At 41.0% G+C, this 22,008-nt stretch overlaps 1 protein-coding gene across 1 annotated transcript in view; it reads right to left on the bottom strand.

Annotated features, from left to right (window-relative positions):
* The window catches only part of LOC115378667 (palmdelphin-like), an 82,459-nt gene that overhangs the window by 28,745 nt on the left and 31,706 nt on the right, over positions 1-22,008 (bottom strand). Inside the window, exons 3-4 of the mRNA XM_030079075.1 lie at positions 9,505-9,585; positions 5,143-5,273 (exon numbers count right to left, since the gene is read on the bottom strand). Of these exons, the coding sequence (XP_029934935.1) occupies positions 5,143-5,273; positions 9,505-9,585 (212 nt within the window). The remainder of the gene's footprint in view (positions 1-5,142; positions 5,274-9,504; positions 9,586-22,008) is intronic.

Genomic DNA, 22,008 nt, shown 5'->3' with positions numbered 1-22,008 from the left:
TATTAAAATTTTCAAAATGGGTGATATATCCCTTTAAGCACTTTGAGCTGTATGACTGGATGGAACATGTGCTGTTTAAAAAAAAAAAAAAAAGAAGAAGGAAAAACCAATGAGCAGAATTGACTTGTTCATGGGAACATGGAGCACATCTTGCACCTCCTGTGTATAAGCTGTAAATCATCTGATTAGTCATCATGTTCCTGCATTCTCATTTGCATATATGTTATTTTCAAGAATTTTCATATTTTTTAAATTAATGTCATAGTGAGTAAGTGCATATATATTTTGGTGCATCTTCCTAACAATATTGTTTTCATCTCATAATGTTCTGCTGCTGATAATTTGCTCACCCTTATACAGATTTTATCATACTCTAATTTAAACATTTCTACTTGACACATTCTTGGCACATTGATTTCAGCTTCATATGGCTTATATCGCTCATTTGTCCTGTTATATTTTATCTCTTCTTTGCTCCATCCTATTATCATTTTGCTGCAACAATCCATTTTCCCCATAGAGATCATAAGTATTGCATTTAACAGTATCTTATCATTTTAGTGAGAAACAGCAGATTTTCATACATTGTGTATTTGGTGATGGATATGCTTGTCATTTCAGTCTCACTTTTATGGCTGATGGTGATAGAGGGATGGTGACTGACAACATTTTTACAACATATTTATCTGAAATTCATAGATGTTTTGGGACAGCACAAGAAAATGGAGTTAGGCTGGAACCAAGAATCTAAGGTATTGTTAAAAAGACAATGTAGCTGACTGACTAGGGTTCACAGTATTCTTTGTGTGTGTTAGTGTGTGGAGACACTAAGCCACAGTTAAGAAATCAGGTTACATAATGAAAGGTGGGCTGACTGACACCCAACACTATATGACAGGGAGTGAAGTAGGTGAAAGTAGTGGACAGACTCAGAGGCTGATTTATCAAGGCTTTGCAGGGCTCAAACGAGACAAACACTGTCTGTCCTTGATTTACCAAGGTGCCGAAGCACAGGTTTACGCTGGGGAAATCAAAGAAAAGTGGCACCTCTGAAAACTGCATGATGTAGGACCACAAAAATTTGAGAGAGTGGAATGATAATAAATTCAAATGACTTGCTTTAAGCTGATTTATCATGATTGGTGGCTAGTGTAGCAAAGGAAATCGCACTGGTTGTTTAAAGGGGTGGTAAATTAAAATATGTAATATTTCATTGAAATGGTGCTGAAAAAGAGTACAGTATGCTGCTCAACAAACCTTCCCTGGATCAATAAAGGCAAAAACACATATACTCATCCAGGTACTGCATGGTGACGGAAGCTTGCCCTGGTTGTCATATTCTCTTATCATAAGTGACACTGTCCTTGTTTTTTGAAGAAAGTTGCAGTTTTCATGTCCATCAACAGAGCTGGTAATGTTTTCTCCCCATGTCTGTTTGTCTATTTGTTTGTTAGTACAATGTTTCTAAAAGTGATGCATGTATTCACAGAGCATAGCAAAATTTTGTGGAAAGCTTGCTCATGGGGCAAGAAACACTTGATTACACTGATTGGCCAAGATGGTGCGTGACAGTGGGTGTGGTAGTGTTGTAGTCAAGACCACACCAACCGAGACCAAGACATTACCAAGAGTACCTAGACCAAGAAAAGACTCCTCGTGCAAGGGCTGGTCTGGGTCACTGACCTCACCTTGTGTAGGTCAGAGAGGTCATTTAGGGTTGTGCCGGCAATTTTGCTGCACACCCTAACAATTCCCAATATTTTGTTCTTGTTTTTACATGTTAAAAGGCCGAACCAACAGATGAAGTTAAAAGTTAAAAAACATTTGATAAAACAAGAATAAAACATTCTCATAAAAGTAGTATCCACTTTAAAACTTCGGAGCTTACGATAGAAGTACATCCGCTGATGAGCCTTCTTACAGAGTGAGTCAACATGGGCTTCAAAGGTCAGCCTATCATCAAGTTACAGTTCCCAAGTATTTATACTGGTTACAGCCTCCACATTTTCTCCAAGGATTACCACAGGTGTTTTTTTTTCTAAAGTCAATGAGCATCTCCTTCAACTTTGAGACATTAATCTTTAAAAAGGAGGACTCACACCAGTCAGTGAATTCCTTCACCACTGGCCCGTGATCAGAGTCGTCACTGCTGAGAAGAGACAGGATGACTGAGTCGTCAGCAAACTTAAGGATATGACGCTGTGGATACTGGCTGCGACAATCATTGGTGTATAAAATAAATAAAGGGGTGAAAGAACACAGCCCTGAGGAGAGCCGGTAGAGGAGAAGATGACATCAGAAAAAAACCCGTTGACCCTCACCCGCTGAGACTGTTCAGTTAAAAAGTCCATCAGCCATCCAATGAGGCCAGAGTCAACGCCATAAAAATGATGTAATTTCTCAGCTAAAATGTGGGGTTGAATACGGTTAAAAGCCGATGAGAAATCAATAAAAAGTAGTTTTGCGAATGTCTTATTTCCCTCAAGATGCTTTAGGAAATACTGTTTTGTAAAGCACTTGAAGGCAGAACTACTGGGAGAGACATCTTTCAAGTTTTGGACGACTACATCGGATGAAATGGACTTGACTGGTCTCGTTGTGTGGGGGTGTGTTCGGACGGGGCCATGACCGGGAAAAACAGTGGAGTGACCGCTCTCATTAAGCAGAAAGCCCCGAATGCAGTTGCTCCACCGCAAGGCGCTCATTGCGAATCGGATTGACGACAAGCTTAATCAGGTACTACAGGACGTTATACAAGTAGTGAATTTCATCAAAGCCCGCCCCGTTAAAGACAGGCTGTTCACTCTGTTGTGTAATGAGATGGGCACCCAGTTTGAAGGGTTGCTACTTTATTCCAACGTGCGCTGGCTGTCACGGGGGGCAGTTTTGAACCGTGTATATGAGCTGCGCAGGGAGATAGCGGAGTTCCTCTCATCTGAAAAGCATCGGCTGGCTGACCTTTTTACAAATGCTGCCTGGATTCGCAAACTTGCATACATGTCGGACATTTTCCAGCATCTAAATGTACTGAATCAAAGCATGCAAGGACGTGACATATACATGTTGCATGTGCAAGACAAAGTGCATGCTTTTACCAAGAAAATCACGCTGTGGTCAAACAAGGTCCAGGAGGGAGTTACACAAATGTCCCCCCCAGATGCTCAGAAAGCTGGCGATTAACAAACAGGAAATCCACAACACCACAATCATTGAAACAATGGTGGAATGAAATCTTATCATATTGTACTCCAGAAAAAATTATGTATTGTGTAAGGGGAAAACCAGAGCATTTTCTCAATATATGGCAGTGTTTCTGAAAGGGGGGTCCGTGGAAGGACTCACAGAAGTTTCCTTGAACCCCCTTTTCTAAAAAAAAAAAAAAAATCAACTGTATATAGAATATAATAAATAAACACAGTAGAAACAGTAGAAAAAAACTCAGTGACTGACGGCTGATCGTTGTACTACAGCTGTCTCCAGTTTAAGTTGATGATGATCAGTAGCCTAGTAACGTAACATCAGAGTGACAGAGCTGTGCTGAGAACTAGCTGTCAGAGAAAACACTCAGGCTTATGGTACTAGCTACAGTACAATAAAAATGTATCGGTGGCTAAAGACAGGGACAGTAAAAAGAAAATCAAATTAACACGCATTTTTTGTTGACGAAAAAAGACGAGACGAAATCTACTTCACTAAATAAAAACTTAATAAAATGTCTTTCCTTTTTCGTCATAGACTTTTAAATTACAATCCAAAAAGTGCATTCATTGGATCGGCGTTAGTTTTTCTCCCCCTGTGCTGTTGTGTGCTCATGCCGGGATGTGTGTGTGTGTGTGTGTGTGTGTGTGTGTGTGCCTGACTGAGGAGCACACACCCACCGGCGCTGTCTGAAGCATAGCGTGGCGAGAACAAAGTTAAAACAGCAGCGCACTGACATGGATTGTGTAACAAAGTGAAGAGTTGCCACTCCGCTGTATTTTCACTGGCTAACAGCAGCACACTGGCTTAGCTTGTCTATTCAGAGAAGAGGTATCACTTCGGATTATTTTTCAATCTATGTTATCACAGGCATACTACTGCTCATTCATTGGTAGCTGAATTGTAAGGTCTGTTTGAATAGCAATTTACATATTTAAAATAATAATAATAATTTAACATATTGTTAAATAAATAAAAAAAAAAAAGAGGGGGGGGGGGGCAATTAAGCTTGATGGTCCGCGAATTTTTTTAGGGGGGATAACTGGTCCTTGGTCTGAAAAAGTTTGAGAAACACTGACATATGGGGACCTTTGATGAAAACAATTCCACAAATTGGAGCTTTCATTGGCTGAATGTGATTGTATGAATAATTGTACTGAACTGCTTTCAACTGACCCTCACAATCAATGTATCCTTACTCTGTGCTGTCTAGTGGGGGGTGGGTTAGGGCGTGGCATCGTGTCTTTGTGATCTGTTTGTTCTATATGTTTTGTAAGTGATATAATTGTGAATAAAAAAAAAAAAAAAAAAAAAAGAAAGCTGGTGATATCTTGCCATGGGGTTGTTGCCATCTGTGTGTCTCTGTACTGCTTACGTGCTGTCAGTAAGTGACAGTATTTCTCACTTTTTCAGGAATGTATTCCTTACATTCCTTACAGCAAATATGCCTAGGGACACTTTTTTTTGGTTGAAATTGCAGCATTTTTGTTGAGAGACAGAACTTTTGCCATGGTAGTGTTGTTGTGCATTACTAATGTAATCAAATCTTTGTGTATCTGTGCAAAGTAGCTGGACAGATGGAACAAGGAGAAAGGGCTATGATGTCAATTTTTTTTTTTTGTTTGAAAGTACAGTAAATGTGCAGATGGCTTCACAAAATGTTATAAAAAATAACTGTACATACAAATACCAGAATTACATTCCACCCCTATTAACGTGGATATTTTTAGGTATTTTAGCTGGGGGGAAGTCCACCTCAGTGGCAGGAGGCTAACAGTTAGCATGTGGAGCGTCCAGCCAGTATCCAGCACTCAGTAACAATGAGAGGAAGAGAGCACCACTACTGTCCTACAGAACAACTGGGGGGAAGTGAAATAATATATTTTTTCTAAACGAGTGAACTAGCCATTGAAAATGTATTGAGCAGGGAGGCAGACAGGTTACCTGTGGATGTTACTCTGCAGCTGGTCACTCTGCTCCTGTTCATCCTGAGCCTGAAGCTTCATGGCCTCCTGCTCCTCCTGTGACTGCTGGCTCAGACCATCCATCAGCCACTGCTCCCTCAGAGCCTTCTTCTGTTGGTCACACACAGAGAGAGAGAGAGAGAGAGAGAGAGAGAGAGAGAGAGAGAGAGAGAGAGAGAGAGAGAGAGAGAGAGAGAGAGAGAGAGAGAGAGAGAGAGAGAGAGAGAGAGAGAGAGAGAGAGAGAGAGAGAGAGAGAGAGAGAGAGAGAGAGAGAGAGAGAAAACCCTCAACATCAGCAAACAAGTCAAACACATCAGGTCAGGTGTCTCTGTGCTAAGAACAGCTGCCTTGTTTTTAGCTAGGCTGTCATGCATTTGTAGTTCACCCACTGTGTTCTGAATGGGTTTTGTAAAGATCAGTGGTGGCGGAAATTTCTCAACCCATAGCAGAGCATAGAGGGGAACCATTAAAAGATTGGAACTGCAAGATTTTCACATCACAACAGTGCCATTCCATACCAAATATTCATACCAAATATTCCATAGAAACTCCATGTATTTGTTTCTCTCTCCATCATCAGACCATAAAACTCTTCCCTGAAAGCCATTATAATAATAATAATAATAATAACACACTCATTGTAGCTGTGTGGAACTGATCAAAATGTTTCATCAGAATAAATTAAGTTTCAAGTGCTTCCCACGGACATAGTGTAAAACTCATCAAGTTATTCAAAAACATGGAATCAGACAAATGGCATCACATATATCGTATCAGAGGTAGATCACAAAGACTGACGAAGATGATAGTTGTGGCAGTTGTGGGCTAGTGCAGTGTTGAAATACACTACTCACAAAAAGTTAGGGATATTTGGCTTTTGGGTGAAATTTATTGAAAATGTAAAAAGTTCATGCTACAGTGATATTATATCATGAAAGTAGGGCATTTAAGTAGAAGCATGCACTGGTGATTTCCTCAGCTCAAACAATTTCTTGAAACAAAAGCCAACAACAGTGGTGGATATACCACAACAAAAAATGTCAATGTCTCAATAACTTGTCATGTGGCCTTGAGCATCAATTACAGCTTGACAACGACGTCTCATGCTGTTCACAAGTCGACTTATTGTCTGCTGAGGCATGGCATCCCACTCTTCTAGAAGGGCGGCCCTCAGGACATTGAGGTTCTGGGGTACAGAGCTCCGAGCCTCTACACGGCGACTCAGCTGATCCCATAGGTTTTCTATGGGATTCAGGTCTGGGAAAGTGCAGGCCACTCCATTTGAGGTACCCCAGTCTCCAGCAGCCGTTCCCTAATGATACGACCTCGATGAGCTGGAGCATCAAACACATTAAGTTCACCTGTAAAAGTTAGAATGCATTATAGGTTCATCCTGAAATTTCACCCGAAAGCCGAATATCCCTAACTTTTTGTGAGTAGTGTATATTGTAATAAGAACCTGAATAATAGTGACTTGAGAGTGTTGCCTTCCCTATCACTAAAGACTAGCTAATATCTGATTTTAATGAAAGATCATCCTCTGCTACATCACCAGATTGGCATTTGTCATGTTAACATAGACCGGGGTCAGCAACCCGCGGCTCCAGAGCCGTATGTGGCTCTTTAGTGTCTCTGCGGTGGCTCCCTGTAGCTTTGACAAAAATAACATTGTATTGTATTTTTATTTATTTTTTGTTGCGCAGTGGGCAATCTTTCAAAGGGAGCAGGAGTTCGAGTTCGAGTTGATACTGTGACACTGCAATTAAAAAAGTTTTAATATTTCGTCATTGATTACGTCTGCTGCACGGCACCTTTCTCTGCAGGTGGATAATGATTTTTTAAGCCCTGCCCTCAGTAAGCTAACAATGGATAAATCTAAAAAGAGAAAAATCTCAGAGGAACATAGAGAATTTAATTCTGCATGCACAGATTTATTTGCTTTCACGGAAATGATGCTGGCTTACCTGTGCTTGATATGTGGTGAGAAATTAGCAAACAAAAAAAAAATGTAATGTTGAAAGACATTTCCAGAACAAGCACACAGCGTTTGCTTTAAAGTACCCAGCTGGAGAGGAGCGAAAAAGAGTGATTTCAAAACTGCTGCAGAAAACTGGGCAGAGCAAATGTGCTTTCAACAAGTGGATCAAGTCTCAAAGCTCAACTACTGCTGCTAGTTTTGTGGCACACCAGGAGATTGTAAGTTGTGGAAAGCCTTTCACAGACAGAAATGAATCTTTCATAAAAATACCAGAGCACCTCTTCTTGGACTTCAAAAACAAATGTGAAATTGTTCAGGGAATTAGAGATATGCCTCTCTCTGCAAAGACTGTCAAAGACAAAGCCATTAAAATGGCAACAAGCATCACCAGTAAGCAAACTGAGGACATCAGTTCAGCTCCAGCAGACTCAGTCGCCTGTGATGAGTCCAGTGATGTAAATGATACTGAGCAGATAGCACTGTTATGCAGATATGTGAACTGTGATGGGCCACAGGAAGAAATCATTGAGTTGATACCGCTAAAAGGCTGGACAGGTTGCAGCTATATGTTTTATGTATTTCAAAGTAGGCTACTCCTTGTTTTATTAATTTTCTACAAATATTGGGAGAACTCAAATAGGCCTGCATAGTTCTGTATCTTTAGTTTATCTCAAAGTACGCCTACATGTCAGTGTATTTTTTCCTCTTCGTAAGACTTGGGTGTTTTTTTTTTTCTTTGTTATAATAGGTAAAAATAACAGTAAAATGTCAACAGTGTTCTTGATTGCAGTTATATAATTTCATAAATGCAGTAAAGTAGTTTTTGTATATAGTATAACTATATATAAAACTTTATAAGCTGTGTTATCTTTATTTTAAGGGCCAAATATGTTTTGCGGCTCCAGATGAATTTTATTTGGAGGGAGAGGGGGTAAAATGGCTCTTTTGACAGTAAAGGTTGCAGACTCCTGGCATAGACGTGTCAAATCCAGAGGATTATAAACAGAGCATAAAATAAATAGTCCCCATAATTAAAAACCGGCTGTTTCATTAACAACTGAATCATGCAGGTCACTTATGAAAGTCAGAAAAATATTTGGTTGAGATAATAATAATGATGATGATATAGAATAATACTTGAAACTGAAATTAATACGAAATTGAAATTAATAAGAAATGAAATCAGAAAGAAATGGCTCTTCATATTTATGGTAAATTCTTCATCTGTGAGTATTTCATCTTTAATAAGAACTTTAGCATACCAAATGCGGTCTTAAAATAGGAGAAAAATATGAATATCTCCATCAGTGTTGCAGTGGAAAAAAAGAATAATACCATTACAATATAATCACATTACAAACTTACATATGCTAGAGGGTATTACAGCTGATAGTCAGATGGGAGACATACACTATATTACCAAAAGTATTCGCTCACCTGCCTTTACTCATACTATGAACTGAAGTGCCATCCCATTCCTAACCCATAGAGTTCAATATGATGTCGGTCCACCTTTTGCAGCTATTACACCCAGACTCGTCCATCAGATTGCCAGATGGAAAAGCGTGATTCATCACTCCAGAGAACGCGTCTCCACTGCTCTAGAGGCCAGTGGCGGCGTGCTTTACACCATTGCATCCGACGCTTTGCATTGCACTTGGTGATGTGTGGCTTGGCTGCAGCTGCTCGGCCATGGAAACCCATTCCATGAAGCTCTCTGCGTACTGTACTTGGGCTAATCTGAAGGTCACATGAAGTTTGTAGCTCTGTAGCAATTGACTGTGCAGAAAGTCGGCGACCTCTTTGCACTATGCGCTTCAGCATCCGCTGACCCCTCTCCGTCACTTTACGTGGCCTACCACTTCGTGGCTGAGTTGCTGTTGTTCCCAAACGCTTCCATTTTGTTATAATAGAGCTGACAGTTGACTGTGGAATATTTAGGAGCGAGGAAATTTCACGACTGGATTTGTTGCACAGGTGGCATCCTATGACAGTTCCACGCTGGAATTCACTGAGCTCCTGAGAGCGGCCCATTCTTTCACAAATGTCTTGTTTCACAGTCTGCATGCCTGAGTGCTTGATTTTATACACCTGTGGCCAGGCCAAGTGATTAGGACACCTGATTCTGATCATTTGAATGGGTGAGCGAATACTTTTGGTAATATAGTGTATGTAAAGACATTTACTATAGAGTTATCAGTCCTGAAGCAGAAAATGAAAATTATGAACCAAGGAAAATCCCCTGGGAGTGTCTACAATCTCTCCCCATTCACCTTTATTTTTCCTTCAGACACAACTGAATATGAAGTTAAAATAGAATGCACAGTGATTAGACATACAGTATGTTTTCTTGCTGTCCTCACCTTTATGTACTGAAGTTTTAATTTCTCCTCCTCAATCTGTCTCCTTTTCTTGGCAATGTCCTCCTGGACTCTTCTTTTGTCCTGTGGGAGCAATGACAAAAAAGGGCACAGCCTTTATAAATGTAAAAACAAATTTTACAGCCAGGAAAATATCCCACCTGTTGTCACATTGTGCTGATGCTTCACCCTTGAGCTGACAGCTGCTCATCAGCAGCTACAAATAGCCAAAGAGTAGCCCAGTCTTCATGACCTCACTAACCTACCTGTTCCTTTGCGTGCGTGCGTGCGTGTGGGCGTGCATGCGTGCGTGCGTGCGTGTGTATGTGCACACGTGCATGTGTGTGCTTGCAGGTCCACCTGGTCACTACAACACTTAGGTTTTCTTAACTATAAATACCCTGCCCTGTTTAGAAGGTAGTCCACACATTTTATTCAGCTATTTCCCACACACACACACGCACACACTGGCCAGTCTAAAACTTTCAACTTCTTGTCCTTGATGAACTCTTTTGTTGTCTTGGCAGTGTGTTTTGGGTCATTATCTTGCTGCATGATGTAGGATCTCCCAATCAGTTTGGTTGCATCTTCCTTTAAATTGGCAGACAAACTGTTTCTGTAGACTTCTGAATTCATTTTTCTGCTGCCATTATGTGTGACATCATCAGTGAAGATGAATGAGCCCGTCCCAGAAGTAGCCATGCAAGCCCAAGCCATGACATTACCTCCACTGTGTTTCACAGATGAGCTTATATGTTTGGGATCATGAGCAGATCCTTTCTTTCTCCAAACTTTAGCCTTTCCATCACTTTGGTAAAGATTCATCTTTGTCTCATCAGTCCATAAAACTTTTTTTAAGGCTCAGCTCATCTCAGCTCATCTTTTTGGCAAATTCCAGCCTGGCCTTCCTATTCTTCTTGCTAATGAGTGGCTTGCATCTTCTGGTGTACCCTCTGTACTTTTGTTCATGAGGTCTTCTGCCAACAGTAGATTGTGATACCCTCACTCCTGCCATCTGGAGGTTGTTGCTGATTTCACTAACAGTTGTTTTAGGGCAGCCAACCCCAATTAGCGGCCCGCGGGCCAGATGCAGCCCGCGAGAGCCCTATGTCTGGCCCGCAGTGATCCAGTGACACTGTTTCATCATCTGTCATAAAGTGACATAATGTGGGTGATTGATGCTCCACTGATTTTTCGACCTCATCCCACACCATACACTTGACCCTTGTGCGCCCGCTTGGCCACGACTGCGCGCGCTCCATGATTTTTTGACCTCATCCCACACCATACACTTGACACGTATGCGCCCGCTTGGCCATGATGCGTTCCGTAGCCACATGCTTAACACCAGGGGTCAGTCTCCCGCCAGCTGGCCGCCCGCCACTGAAACTAATGAGCCCGAGTAGGTAGGCGAGATTCAGCAAACAAAACGCAACATGGCCTTCGCGAAGAAGCGAAAGGTGGACCAGGAGAATCGCCACTTCAAGTCAGACTGGATAGAACAATTTTGTTTTATTTTACCGGATCGGGCCAACGCCAAGCCGACATGCTTAATATGCATGAAGACTGTAGCTGTCAGCAAGGCAGAGAACCTCAGGAGGCACTTCAACGCTGCGCATGCTGCCAGCTTCAATGCCAGCTACCCTTCCAAATCAGATCAACGTAAGCACAAAATAGCAAGCATGCTAACGTCATACCAGCAGTCCGTTTCTACCATGACAAAATCAACATCGGCACAAGAAAACGCAACAGTCGCATCACTGCATGTTTCGTGGACCCTTGCTAAAGCTAAGAAGCCATTCGCTGATGCTGATTTAATTAAAAAGTGTGCAATTGATATGACTGGCACAGTTTTAAGTCATGATGAGAAAAACAAGAAAACTGTTGTGGAGCTATTACAGCAGGTGCCGCTGTCGGCTAACACAGCAACGAGAAGAATAGAAGTTTTGGCAGAGGAGTGTTTCTCCAGTCTGCTCGCAGATTTGAAGAATGCGGATTCCATATCACTCGCCATTGACTCTTCCTGTGACCGAACCGATATGGAACAGCTGGCTGTGTTCGTGAGATTTTTCGATGGGAAGACATTTCGGGAAGAGCTGCTTTGTTTACTCCCTCTGCCCGGGCGCGCAACCGGGGAAGTCATCTTTAATGAGCTGACACAGTTCTTTGAGAAGCATGGCTTGAATGTACGCAAAATTGTGTCGGTGGTCACGGATGGTGCTCCGTCGATGGTGGGACGTCACAAGGGATTGGTGAACAGGCTTTCCGCCGTTAACCCCGCACTCCAGTCATTTCACTGCATTATTCATAAATCAGTGCTGTGCGCCAAACTGAGTGAAGAAATGAGAGAGGTGATGGATACTGTGACAAGACTAGTGAACTTTGTTCGTGAGAGCTCTAGTCTGCAACATCGCCTTTTCAGAGCATTGCTTGAGGACGTGTCAGCTGAGCACAAGGATCTTTTGCTGCATAACGATGTTCGCTGGCTAAGTAAAGGCCGCGTGTTGGAGAGGGTGTGCGACCTGCGTGATGAGCTTCTGTCATTTTTATCCAGCCTCCAGAGCAAAAAAGCACAAGACTTTCACAGCTTTTTAAGTGACAACAAGGTGATGGCAGATGTGATTTTTTTGTGCGACATCATGTCTCATCTAAATCACCTTAACCTGCAACTACAAGGCAAGAACCACACTGTTGCTGACATGTACGAGGCGGTTGATGCTTTCCGGTCAAAGCTGACCCTGCTGGAGAAAGACATTCAGGGAAGAAAGTTGCACTTTCCACGTCTACGGGAGCATTGTGAGAAGAACGAAATGCAGGAAGATCCAGCAATGAGGGATTTTGTGTTGAGCCTGGCAGAAAACTTCAGGGAACGATTTGAAAGCTCCCCTAAACTCTCATGTGACATCCTCCTCTTCCTGAGACAGCCGTTCTCTGTTTCGGCTGATGGCGAGTGGACTGCGGAAGCCAAAAGACTGGTGCCTTCTCTAGATGAGGCAGCTCTTCAGATGGAGGTCTTGGAGATGGCAGCAACGGATTTGCTCAAAGCACAACACAAGGATGTCGGGGTGAGTGACTTTTGGATCAACGTGGTTCCCCAACCTCGATTCCAAAACACCAGAGCTTTTGCAGTGCTCCTACTCACCATGTTCCCCTCCACATACATATGTGAGTCCTCATTTTCTTCAATGAACGCTATCAAGAGCCAGGACAGAAACAGACTCTCCAATACACATCTAGGACAGTGCCTCAGGATTGCCACAACAGAGTACAAGCCTGACATCAGAAAGATTGCCTCGTCCCGCCGCTCTCACTTCTCTCATTGATTGGTGAGTGAACATCATTTATTTTGGTGCATTTGTAGCTTATTGTGGTGCAATAATAATTACAACAACATTTATTTCATTTAAGGCACTTTGCTACATGACTCAATCAAAAACAGTAAATGAATGAAGTGAACAAACAGTGGATAAGGCAATGCTATCAACAACAACAAACTAGTTGGTAAAAATTTATACTACAATAAAATAATTGAATAACTTAAAAAATGAAAGATAAAACAATACAAAATTAAAAGCAAATTATATTGTTTTCTACAAGAAAAGCAAATAATACTATTTGGTGTTTACAGCCTGATAGTTGGTAAACACATATTTTAAAGGTGCAAAACTTGTGTTATTGTTGTATCATATTTTGAAAGAGACAAACTGAAAATCTCTGTCTTTCTTTCTGTTTCCCTCAGTGAGAGAGAGAGAGAGAGTGTGTGTGTGTGTGTGTGTGTGTGTGAGTGAGTGAGTGAGTGAGTGAGTGAGTGAGTGAGTGAGTGAGAATAAGGTGTGCATGTAAACGTGCTCACAGAGAGAGAGAGAGAGAGAGAGAGAGAGAGAGAGAGAGAGAGTGAGTGAGTATGTGTGAGTGTGAATGGGTTTGCTGGTTCTGATGTCTTCCACCCTGACTGATGTCCTCCACCCTGACTGATGTCCTCCACCCTGACTGTTGGCACACAGTATCACTTGTTCCCTTGAGGTGGACATGGTTGTAGAAATGCTGCTGACAGCTGTCTCTGTGTAAAGCTGTTTGGACATTTTGCAGATGAGTTCACTGCTTAACAGTCAGTATTAGTGATGTTGGTATACAAAAATATTTCAGGTCTATGTTGAAAAGGTGACAGTTATCTTTGCATCAGAATAACCTTTTTCTGTTTTGCACTATGTGCTGACGAGCGGTTGATGAGCAGTTGTTGCCCACTGGTTCCTATGTTGAACAGAGTATTGTCCAGAGGTATTTAAGCAATTAAATTGTTGATGTCAGACCTACTTTGCTTTAAGACTGTGTTTTATTTGTTTGTTTTTTTTTTTATCTTGTGTGACCCACAGCACAGGCTATGATTAATGAGAGTGCTACTGCTACTATACAAGTAATATCACTGATAATAATGCTAGAAGCAACATTTTCTGCACATAACAAACAACGGTTGCTGGTCCAATGGAGAAAAAAAAGAAACAGAAAATTTGGCCCTTGACTTGGTATCCTTGACATAATTTGGCCCCCAAGGAAAACTAATTGGGGAACCCTGTTTTAGGGTCTTTCTTTACAGCTCTCAGTGTTTCTGTCGTCAGCTGCAGCTGTTTCCTTGGTCTACCTGTTCGACATCTGTTACTTAGTATAGCAGTGGTTTCTTTCTTCTTCAGGACATTCCAAATGGTTGTACTGGTTGCAATGTTTGCGTAATGGTTCTGATTGATTTTGACTGATTTTCTCTCAGCTTCACAACTGCTTGTTTGTCACCCTTGGACAGCTCTCTGGTTTTCATGTTGGTTAAACCTCTAGCTGTAAATGCAGTCATATATATATATGTGCATTATTTTGCTTACAATGTGTCTTAATGTACCTAAATTCATAGATTTTGCCATGTCCGACTTCCAGTTGAGGAAGTTGATGTGTTGAAATATTGTGTAAAAACCTTTAAAAAACATAAAAACTTCCTGTAATTCATTTCAGAACTCATAATACTAAAGAAAACTATTATTTTAAAAATTGATTTTATCATTTAAATATTTTAAATAAGTTATTTTATTCATGTCCACAAAAAGTCTGTCAACTAAGTTATTTAGTGTATTCCCCTCTATAACTCAAAAATGGTTTGTCCTAAAGCCATGTGACCAGCACAATGTGATGTCATTTTCCTCTATGGCAGCTATTTCGAACACACCATGATGAGTCTCCTCTCATTTTTAAAAATATTTGATGTAAAACAGCATGCTACCCATAAGTATATTAATCAAGCATCAACTATGTTCTGTACATTGCTGTAGTTCAGTGTTTTTGATCATAAAAATTAAATTATGTGAAATGAAATGAAATTCTAACATTAAGCAGATTAAGAAAATGGCATGTGGTTTTTTAGCATGTGACCACCATTTTAGCTAGCAGAAGAAACACACAAATTGTCAACTAAGTGACCTGTCAACTAAGTTACACCAGTGCTTTATGTCATCAGACATGATCACCTTATAATTGTCATTAACAGTCTACATATCTTTTAACACACATTATAAACATTGTTTACCCTTCTCACTGAACTGATATTCATGCATTTCTTCATTTTTTTAAAATATTTTTACTGGTGGAATAGGTGTCAGCCACTGAGACAGTGGAGATACAGGGCTCGTCGAGACGCTGATCCTGCAAGAAGGGCAGCGTATTTGGAGAAACTCCAGAAAAAACTTAAAAGAAGACAGTCAAAGAACGAGCCAGTGTCAGATGTGCCAGCATCAAAAACAAGGCGGCAACTAAAAAATGCACACGTCTCTCCTGAGGTGTGTAGATCATTGCTGGCTCATAATGTTCTCATGGCCAATATTAAGGACACGTTCACTACCACCAAAAAGAGAGCAGACAGAAAGGTGATGTTACAACTTGTAACTGGGGGTATCCTTAAAAAATATGGATTGCAAGGAGAAATTTCCAGAAGACTTCACCTCTTCAGAAGGAGGAGAGTGTCTTGGTGTCTTGGTGGGGCCAAAGTGAAGTACCAAAGCCTATGCTTTCGATTGCAAGAGAGGGTCACTGCTTTCATGACAAAGGATGAAAATAGCCAGTTGACAGGAGGAAAATCACAAACCATCACAAGAAGGAAGATCAAGAAGCAGAAGAGGTTTTTAAATGACACACTGCGAAACCTCCACAGAAAATGTCTAATCGAGCATCCTCACTGTACTCTTTCATACTCCTTGTTTTGTCGAATGCGTCCCTTCTGGGTGGTGCATCCCACACTTTCAGACAGGGATACTTGTCTTTGTAAGGTGCACGACAACCTTACTTTTCTCACTGAAAAGCTACACACTCTTAGATTAATCAACACTGTGGACTTCGAGGATATGGTCACAGCAATTACCTGCAGTCCAGATTCCAAGAACTGCATGTATAACGTGTGTCCTGTTTGTAAACGGCAGGAATGTGCTATTGAGGCAGAAGGTAACCTGCGAGAAAATGCCAGTGTTACTCAATGGTCCACTGAGATGGTAATCAGTGAAAAGAAAAACAATGATGGCAAAAAAGAAAAGGTGCCTACGAAGTCCACTGAGAAAAAGAAGATGAACCTGTAGGAGACCTTTTAGAAATGTTTCAGAGTCAGCTGACTCATTTCAAACGCCATCTTTTCAACATTAAATGGCAATTTTCTCACTACCGTGCATTGCGTCAGGACATGACCAATAAAGAATGCCTGATCCATGTTGATTTTTCGGAGAATTATTCCTGCAAACATTCATTGGAAATCCAAGCAATGCACTTTGCTCCTAATCAGAAACTGGCAATTCTCCATACAGGAGTTCTATATGTTGGTGAAACAACAGAGCGCATGTCCTTTTGCACAGTTTCTGAATCAAGAGAGAAGGACCTTCCTGCCATCTGGGCACATCTTCGCCCCATTCTTGATGAGGTAAAGGCTGCCTATCCCTCTGTTGAAGTAATCCATTTCAAAAGTGCCAAAATGTCATTCAGAGCGATGGTTCTGCTCCTAAAATCTAGTGGGAAAATGCTCCAAAAAATAAAAAAAACTCAATAAAATGTTAAATCTGCCCATTTGGCATAATTGTGTGAGTGTTTGCATCAATGGTGATGATTACATGGTGAGGATTATGAAATTAATTTCATTTTTATGATTTTTTTATGATTATGAAATTAATTTCATTTTTATGCATGAATGACTTAAGTCCCAGCTTTGCGATTTAGCTAATGTCATTCGGAGAAACGACCACTAGGGGGTGCCATCACCACATAAAGCATTCAGGTAGTCATGTGACAGGAAGTCGCATCTGCCAGAAGACTGAAGCGGACTCTAAAGCTGTGAAGAAAGGTTTGTAAAAGCTCTGCTAAAATATAAATAATTAGACCTTTTCTGTTGCAGCACACTATGTGACAAAATCTCATGTCATACAGTGTGACAGCAAAAACACATAAAAACAATTTTTATATTTCAAATTTGATTATTTATGTTGAAAGGTCATCTTTAAATGTTGAAGGTCAAGACCATTGTTTTTCATAGCTAGCTAAGGAAGTGCCTTTCATAGCTAGCCAAGTAGTTATTTTGTCATTCGGAGCGACGGCCGTCATTCGGAGTGACAATTTAGGATATTCCTGTCTTGGCTTTTTTTTTCTGTCTTTATGACAATTTTGAACCTTATATTCACTGCTATTTTCAACAACAACATATTAAACATACTTTTTAAGATAATATCTCAAGATTTATTAATTTATTTATATATTTTTTTTTACCTCATGAAGTCTGCAAGTCAGCTAGCCAGGTTAGCTTTGAGCTTCTTAGCTAACCCTTTTGATCTATTATATTAATCAAGAGTGTCAGATTTAGAGATGTTTTCAAAAGAATCACCAGTATATCATTGTTGTGTGGGTACTGGTTGTGTGTGAGTGTGAGTACTGATTTTATCTGCTGATGTGTTAGATGCCAATGACCAGCAAGGAGAGGACAGCAAGGTACAGAGCCAGGAGGAATGCTGATCCTGTAGCTAGGGAGGAGATGCTGGCAAGGAGGAGAGCAAGGTATGACAGGGATGTAACAGTTTAAATATGGGGTCAGGGGGGATAGTTCAATTTGAGAGTGTCTTAGTTGCCTAGACTAGAGCACCATACAGAAAGGGGGAGGGACAGGAGGAGAAACAGTAATTTGGTTACACTTTGCACTTAATCTCTGCTATTCTTGTTGTTATCTCTAGCTACAACAGACATAAGGCAGCTGGAATAGAGGACCATCCATTGATCAGGGTGTTAAACAACACTGAGGCAGAGAAGAGAAGAGAACAATGGAGGAGAAATCAGAGGAGCTGCAGGAACAGGCTGAGGCAGATACATGTCCTCATGAACCTCACCCCAGAGAGCATAGACGGTGACAATCTTGAAAAGTTGCCACACCAACATCATCCTGCACCTCCTGCACCTCAGCCGAACGCACCTCAACCTGCACCTCAGCCACACCCACCTCTGCCACACCCACCTCAGCCAAACCAGCAGCACCCACCAGCACCACCACTAACCTCATCCACCCCAGAGAGAGAGAACCCACCAGCACCACCACTCACCTCATCCACCCCAGAGAGAAACATGGAGAAGATGTCCAAAAAATGCTCTCGCCTGGAACAACAAAAGGCTAAAATGAAAAGAGAAATGGCCAGGCTTGAGCAGCAGCTTGCAACAGCAAGAAGAGGATGTGAGAACATGAGAAGGAACCAGAATAGGCTGAAAAAAAAAGAAAAGAAAATTGTAAGTGAGACCAACAAGCCTAGAGTGGCCAAGAATGTGGCCGCTGTAAAGAAAGGGCGGGTGATAAAGTTCTTGTGTAGGGATGAAAACAGCAGGCTGCTGGCTGGGAAAAAGGACACGATCACCAAGAACAAAGAAAAGGTTCAAAGGCGAGTCCTTACCAAACCTCGGAAAGAGCTCCACAAGATATACAACAAAGAGGCCGAGAGGGGACTCTCACTATCAGATAGACAGTTTGTCCGCCTGTGCCCGTTTTATATAACCGAGCCAAAGGTACATGACTGGAACACCTCTGCATGCATCAACCACCAACTGCTTGTGGACAAACTCCACCACTTGATCAAGCGGAGGAGTGCCGCAAACTGAAGGAGAACATCAGTGACAGTGAAGTGGTGGTGCACATTGACTTCAGTGAAAACTATGCATGCAAGTTGTATACCGAGGTCCAAGGCTTTCATTGGGGAGGAAGCAGAAAGCAGGCCACAGTACATACCTGTGTGGTGTACACCTCCCAGGGGTGCCAGTCGTATGCTACCATATCAAGTAGTCTCCGTCATGATGAGAGAGCTGTGTGGGCTCACCTGGAGCCCATTTTAAAGGAGGTGAAACAGCAGTATCCTGAGATTACCACTCTCCATGTGATGAGTGATGGCCCTGTAACACAGTACGGGACCAGGAAAAACTTTTATCTTACCAGTACACTTCCATTCCTTTGGGGCTTCAAAGACATCACCTGGAACTACTCCGAAAAGGCTCATGGAAAAGGTGCTCCAGACGGAGTAGGCGCAGCAGCGAAACGCTGCGCTGATCAACACGTGAGGATGGGGAGGGATATCCAAAATCCTGAGGCTCTCTTTGCTACACTAGAGGAGACAAGCTCAGCCATAAGATACTTCTGGATATCTGAAGATGACGTGGAGAAATTTGATGACACAGTGCTGAGTGAGGTGCCAGCTGTTAAAGGCACCCTGAAGTTACACCAGATTACCTCACAAACACCAGGCAAGATCAGCCACAGAGAGCTGTCCTGCTTTTGCATAACAGGAGGGAGCAGCCACTGCAGATGTTTTGAACCAGTTGATGTGGATTTCAACGACTACGATTTGGAAGAGAATGCCCCAACTACCTCAAACACACACGACTTGGTTGGTAGATTTGTTGTGGTGAAATATGATGATGAACCCTTTGTTGGGCAAGTTCTTCGACAGGTAAGCCACAGGCAAACACCTGGAAGAAACACATTTATGTGGCCAGAAAAAACTGATGTAGTCTTTTACTCCATGGCTGATGTACAAGTTCTTGTCTCAGAGCCAGAGCCATCCAGTAATCGCAGCTCTAAACTCTGCAGCTCAGACTGGGAGGAGTTCAAAGTGATGATGTAGGTGCTCAGTAGGGAATTTTAAGCAATCAGCTCTCACTTAAATATGATGTTTGGTTTTAAGGTTAATAAATAAATAAATACAGGAATTTGTTTTTCGATGATTGAATTACTTACATTTATTCACTTCTGATCAGTTTTTAAATCACATGTTATGAAAATAGTTTTAAGATTAAAAATAAATTAATTTATTTCAGATAAGATAGATACATTCATTTGTTTTTAGACAAAAGAATGCTGACATAAATTCACTATGGTTCAGTCTTTTTAAATGCATGTTGAATGATTAATGCTGACTTGCTGCTCAGTTCTCTATAATAAAGTTAAATGTAATGATTGCAAAATGTACTCATCATTGGTTATTTTAATTAAATTTGAAAGTCTGTTATTAATTGTCTGTACCTCTAACTTTGTATAAATGAAAGAATGAACATTTGCATACAAACAAGATTTCTCTACATATGACATGATTTGCTCAACAATAAAACAATAAATGTCTATTAACTGTGGTATGAAGATAAAAATTAGTAATTTAAAAATAACCAAATATATTATCGTTGCACCGAATGACATATTTTATGCAATAAATATAATTCTTAATAATAAAAAAGAGCTTTATTCATCACTTTTGACAAATTTATATTTTTTCCTACTTTTTAATCCTTATCTGACCCACACATGTTTAAATTTGTTAAATTAACTGTGTGATAGATTTATAATGACAAACCTCCCCGTCCTTAACAACAGTAGCAAACACACTGCTACTTATCTGAAAGCAGTGTTGTAATGTAACGAAGTACAAATACTTCGTTACTGTACTTAAGTAGAATTTTCACATATCTGTACTTTACTTCGTTATTTATATTTCTGACAACTTTTACTTTTACTCCACTACATTTCCGAAATAAAATGTGTACTTTTACTCCGATACATTTCTCTTAACCACCTTCGTTACTTGTTACTTCAAAATAAAAGTTGAGTTGGTGACGTAATTCCTGTTTGTTATCGTTTCAACCGCGGCCGCCAAGTGCGAAGAAGAAGCTCCGCCACCGGACACAGTGGGTAACCGGCTGCCCATATATGAATCGCCGCAGGCTTTCTGTGTTTTTTCGGCAGAATCTTTGTGATTTTTTGTGCATTCGTTCGTGAGTGCTGAAGGAGTCGGTCTTTAATTTGCGGTTGCCCTCGTTCGCCCTGCGTCCCATATGAAGCTGCACGTCAAACCAGACTTTACAGACAAGCCCCCAAGGTGTGTTTGAACTTCGTGCCTGAAAGTGCTTCATCTTCTGGCAGTCTGCCTCGGTTATGGCTTGGTGGTGGGAAGATTTGTCACGTCCTTCTCGGCGGAGTTTTTTTACCACACCGGTGAAAACATTGTTGCTGGTGGTGAATTCAGCGTCTTTTAACAGACGCCAAGCAGCTCCTCCAACCACTCATCCAGGCTCAGGCCACCCAGCAAATCAAAATTCACTACAAAGTCTGACATTTTGTTCACAAAAGTCTTGAAACAAATGTGACCTAACGAGTAAGTGGAGCGCAGAGTAGTTGGTTGCTAGGCAACGCTATGTCCGTTTACACTGGCGCAGGGATATTTTGTGCTGCAGTCTGCCAGTGGGTTACCCTGATTTTACAACGGCATGGAACGCGGCTGAGCCAATCACATTTAAGGATGGGAAGCACCCGTTTTATAATTTCAAATAATAACTCGCGCTCGTGACAGTTGTTGCCAGGTGCCAAGTTCAGTTTGTCCAAACAGGGAGGCTGAGAGACAGAGAGAGCTGTTGATGGTGACAGAAGTTTAACGGTAATGTTAAAAAGTTGAAGCTTTTTTCTCCTGTACTCAGGTTGCTTTTACTGTAAGGAAGCCACAATAAATTCATTATCAAAATTCTAACCGCTCACTTTGTTTAAATACTTTTACTTTTACTTCTAATACTTAAGTACAGAAAATATCAGAAAATTACTTTTGATACTTAAGTACAATAAATGTCAGGTACTTTAAGACTTTTACTCAAGTAATATTCTAAAAGGTGACTTTAACTTCTACCAAAGTCATTTTCTGGTGAGATACTTGTACTTTTACTCAAGTATCGCTTTCAAATACTTTATACAAGACTGTCTGAAAGAAATAGCTACTTCGAAAGTTTATTTTTAAAAACATCAATCTGTATTTGGCAGAATGGATGCAATAGACATCAGAATAGAATTTTACTCCAAGTGTAAGATTAAATTGAATTATACGAATAGCACCATGTTTGTCCATAACATAGTTGACAGACTCTGAGGTAAAAGTGTAATTTAAGTTAAAATATATAAAAAAAAACAGTTCATGTATAAGCTTTGCAGCTAAC

Source organism: Myripristis murdjan, chromosome 20 (genome assembly GCF_902150065.1).
Source record: "Myripristis murdjan chromosome 20, fMyrMur1.1, whole genome shotgun sequence".
In the NCBI taxonomy this organism is placed as follows: Eukaryota; Metazoa; Chordata; class Actinopteri; order Holocentriformes; family Holocentridae; genus Myripristis; species Myripristis murdjan.
The sequence above is the reverse complement of the archived record's forward strand: the minus strand, read 5'-3'. Positions and strand labels throughout refer to the sequence as shown.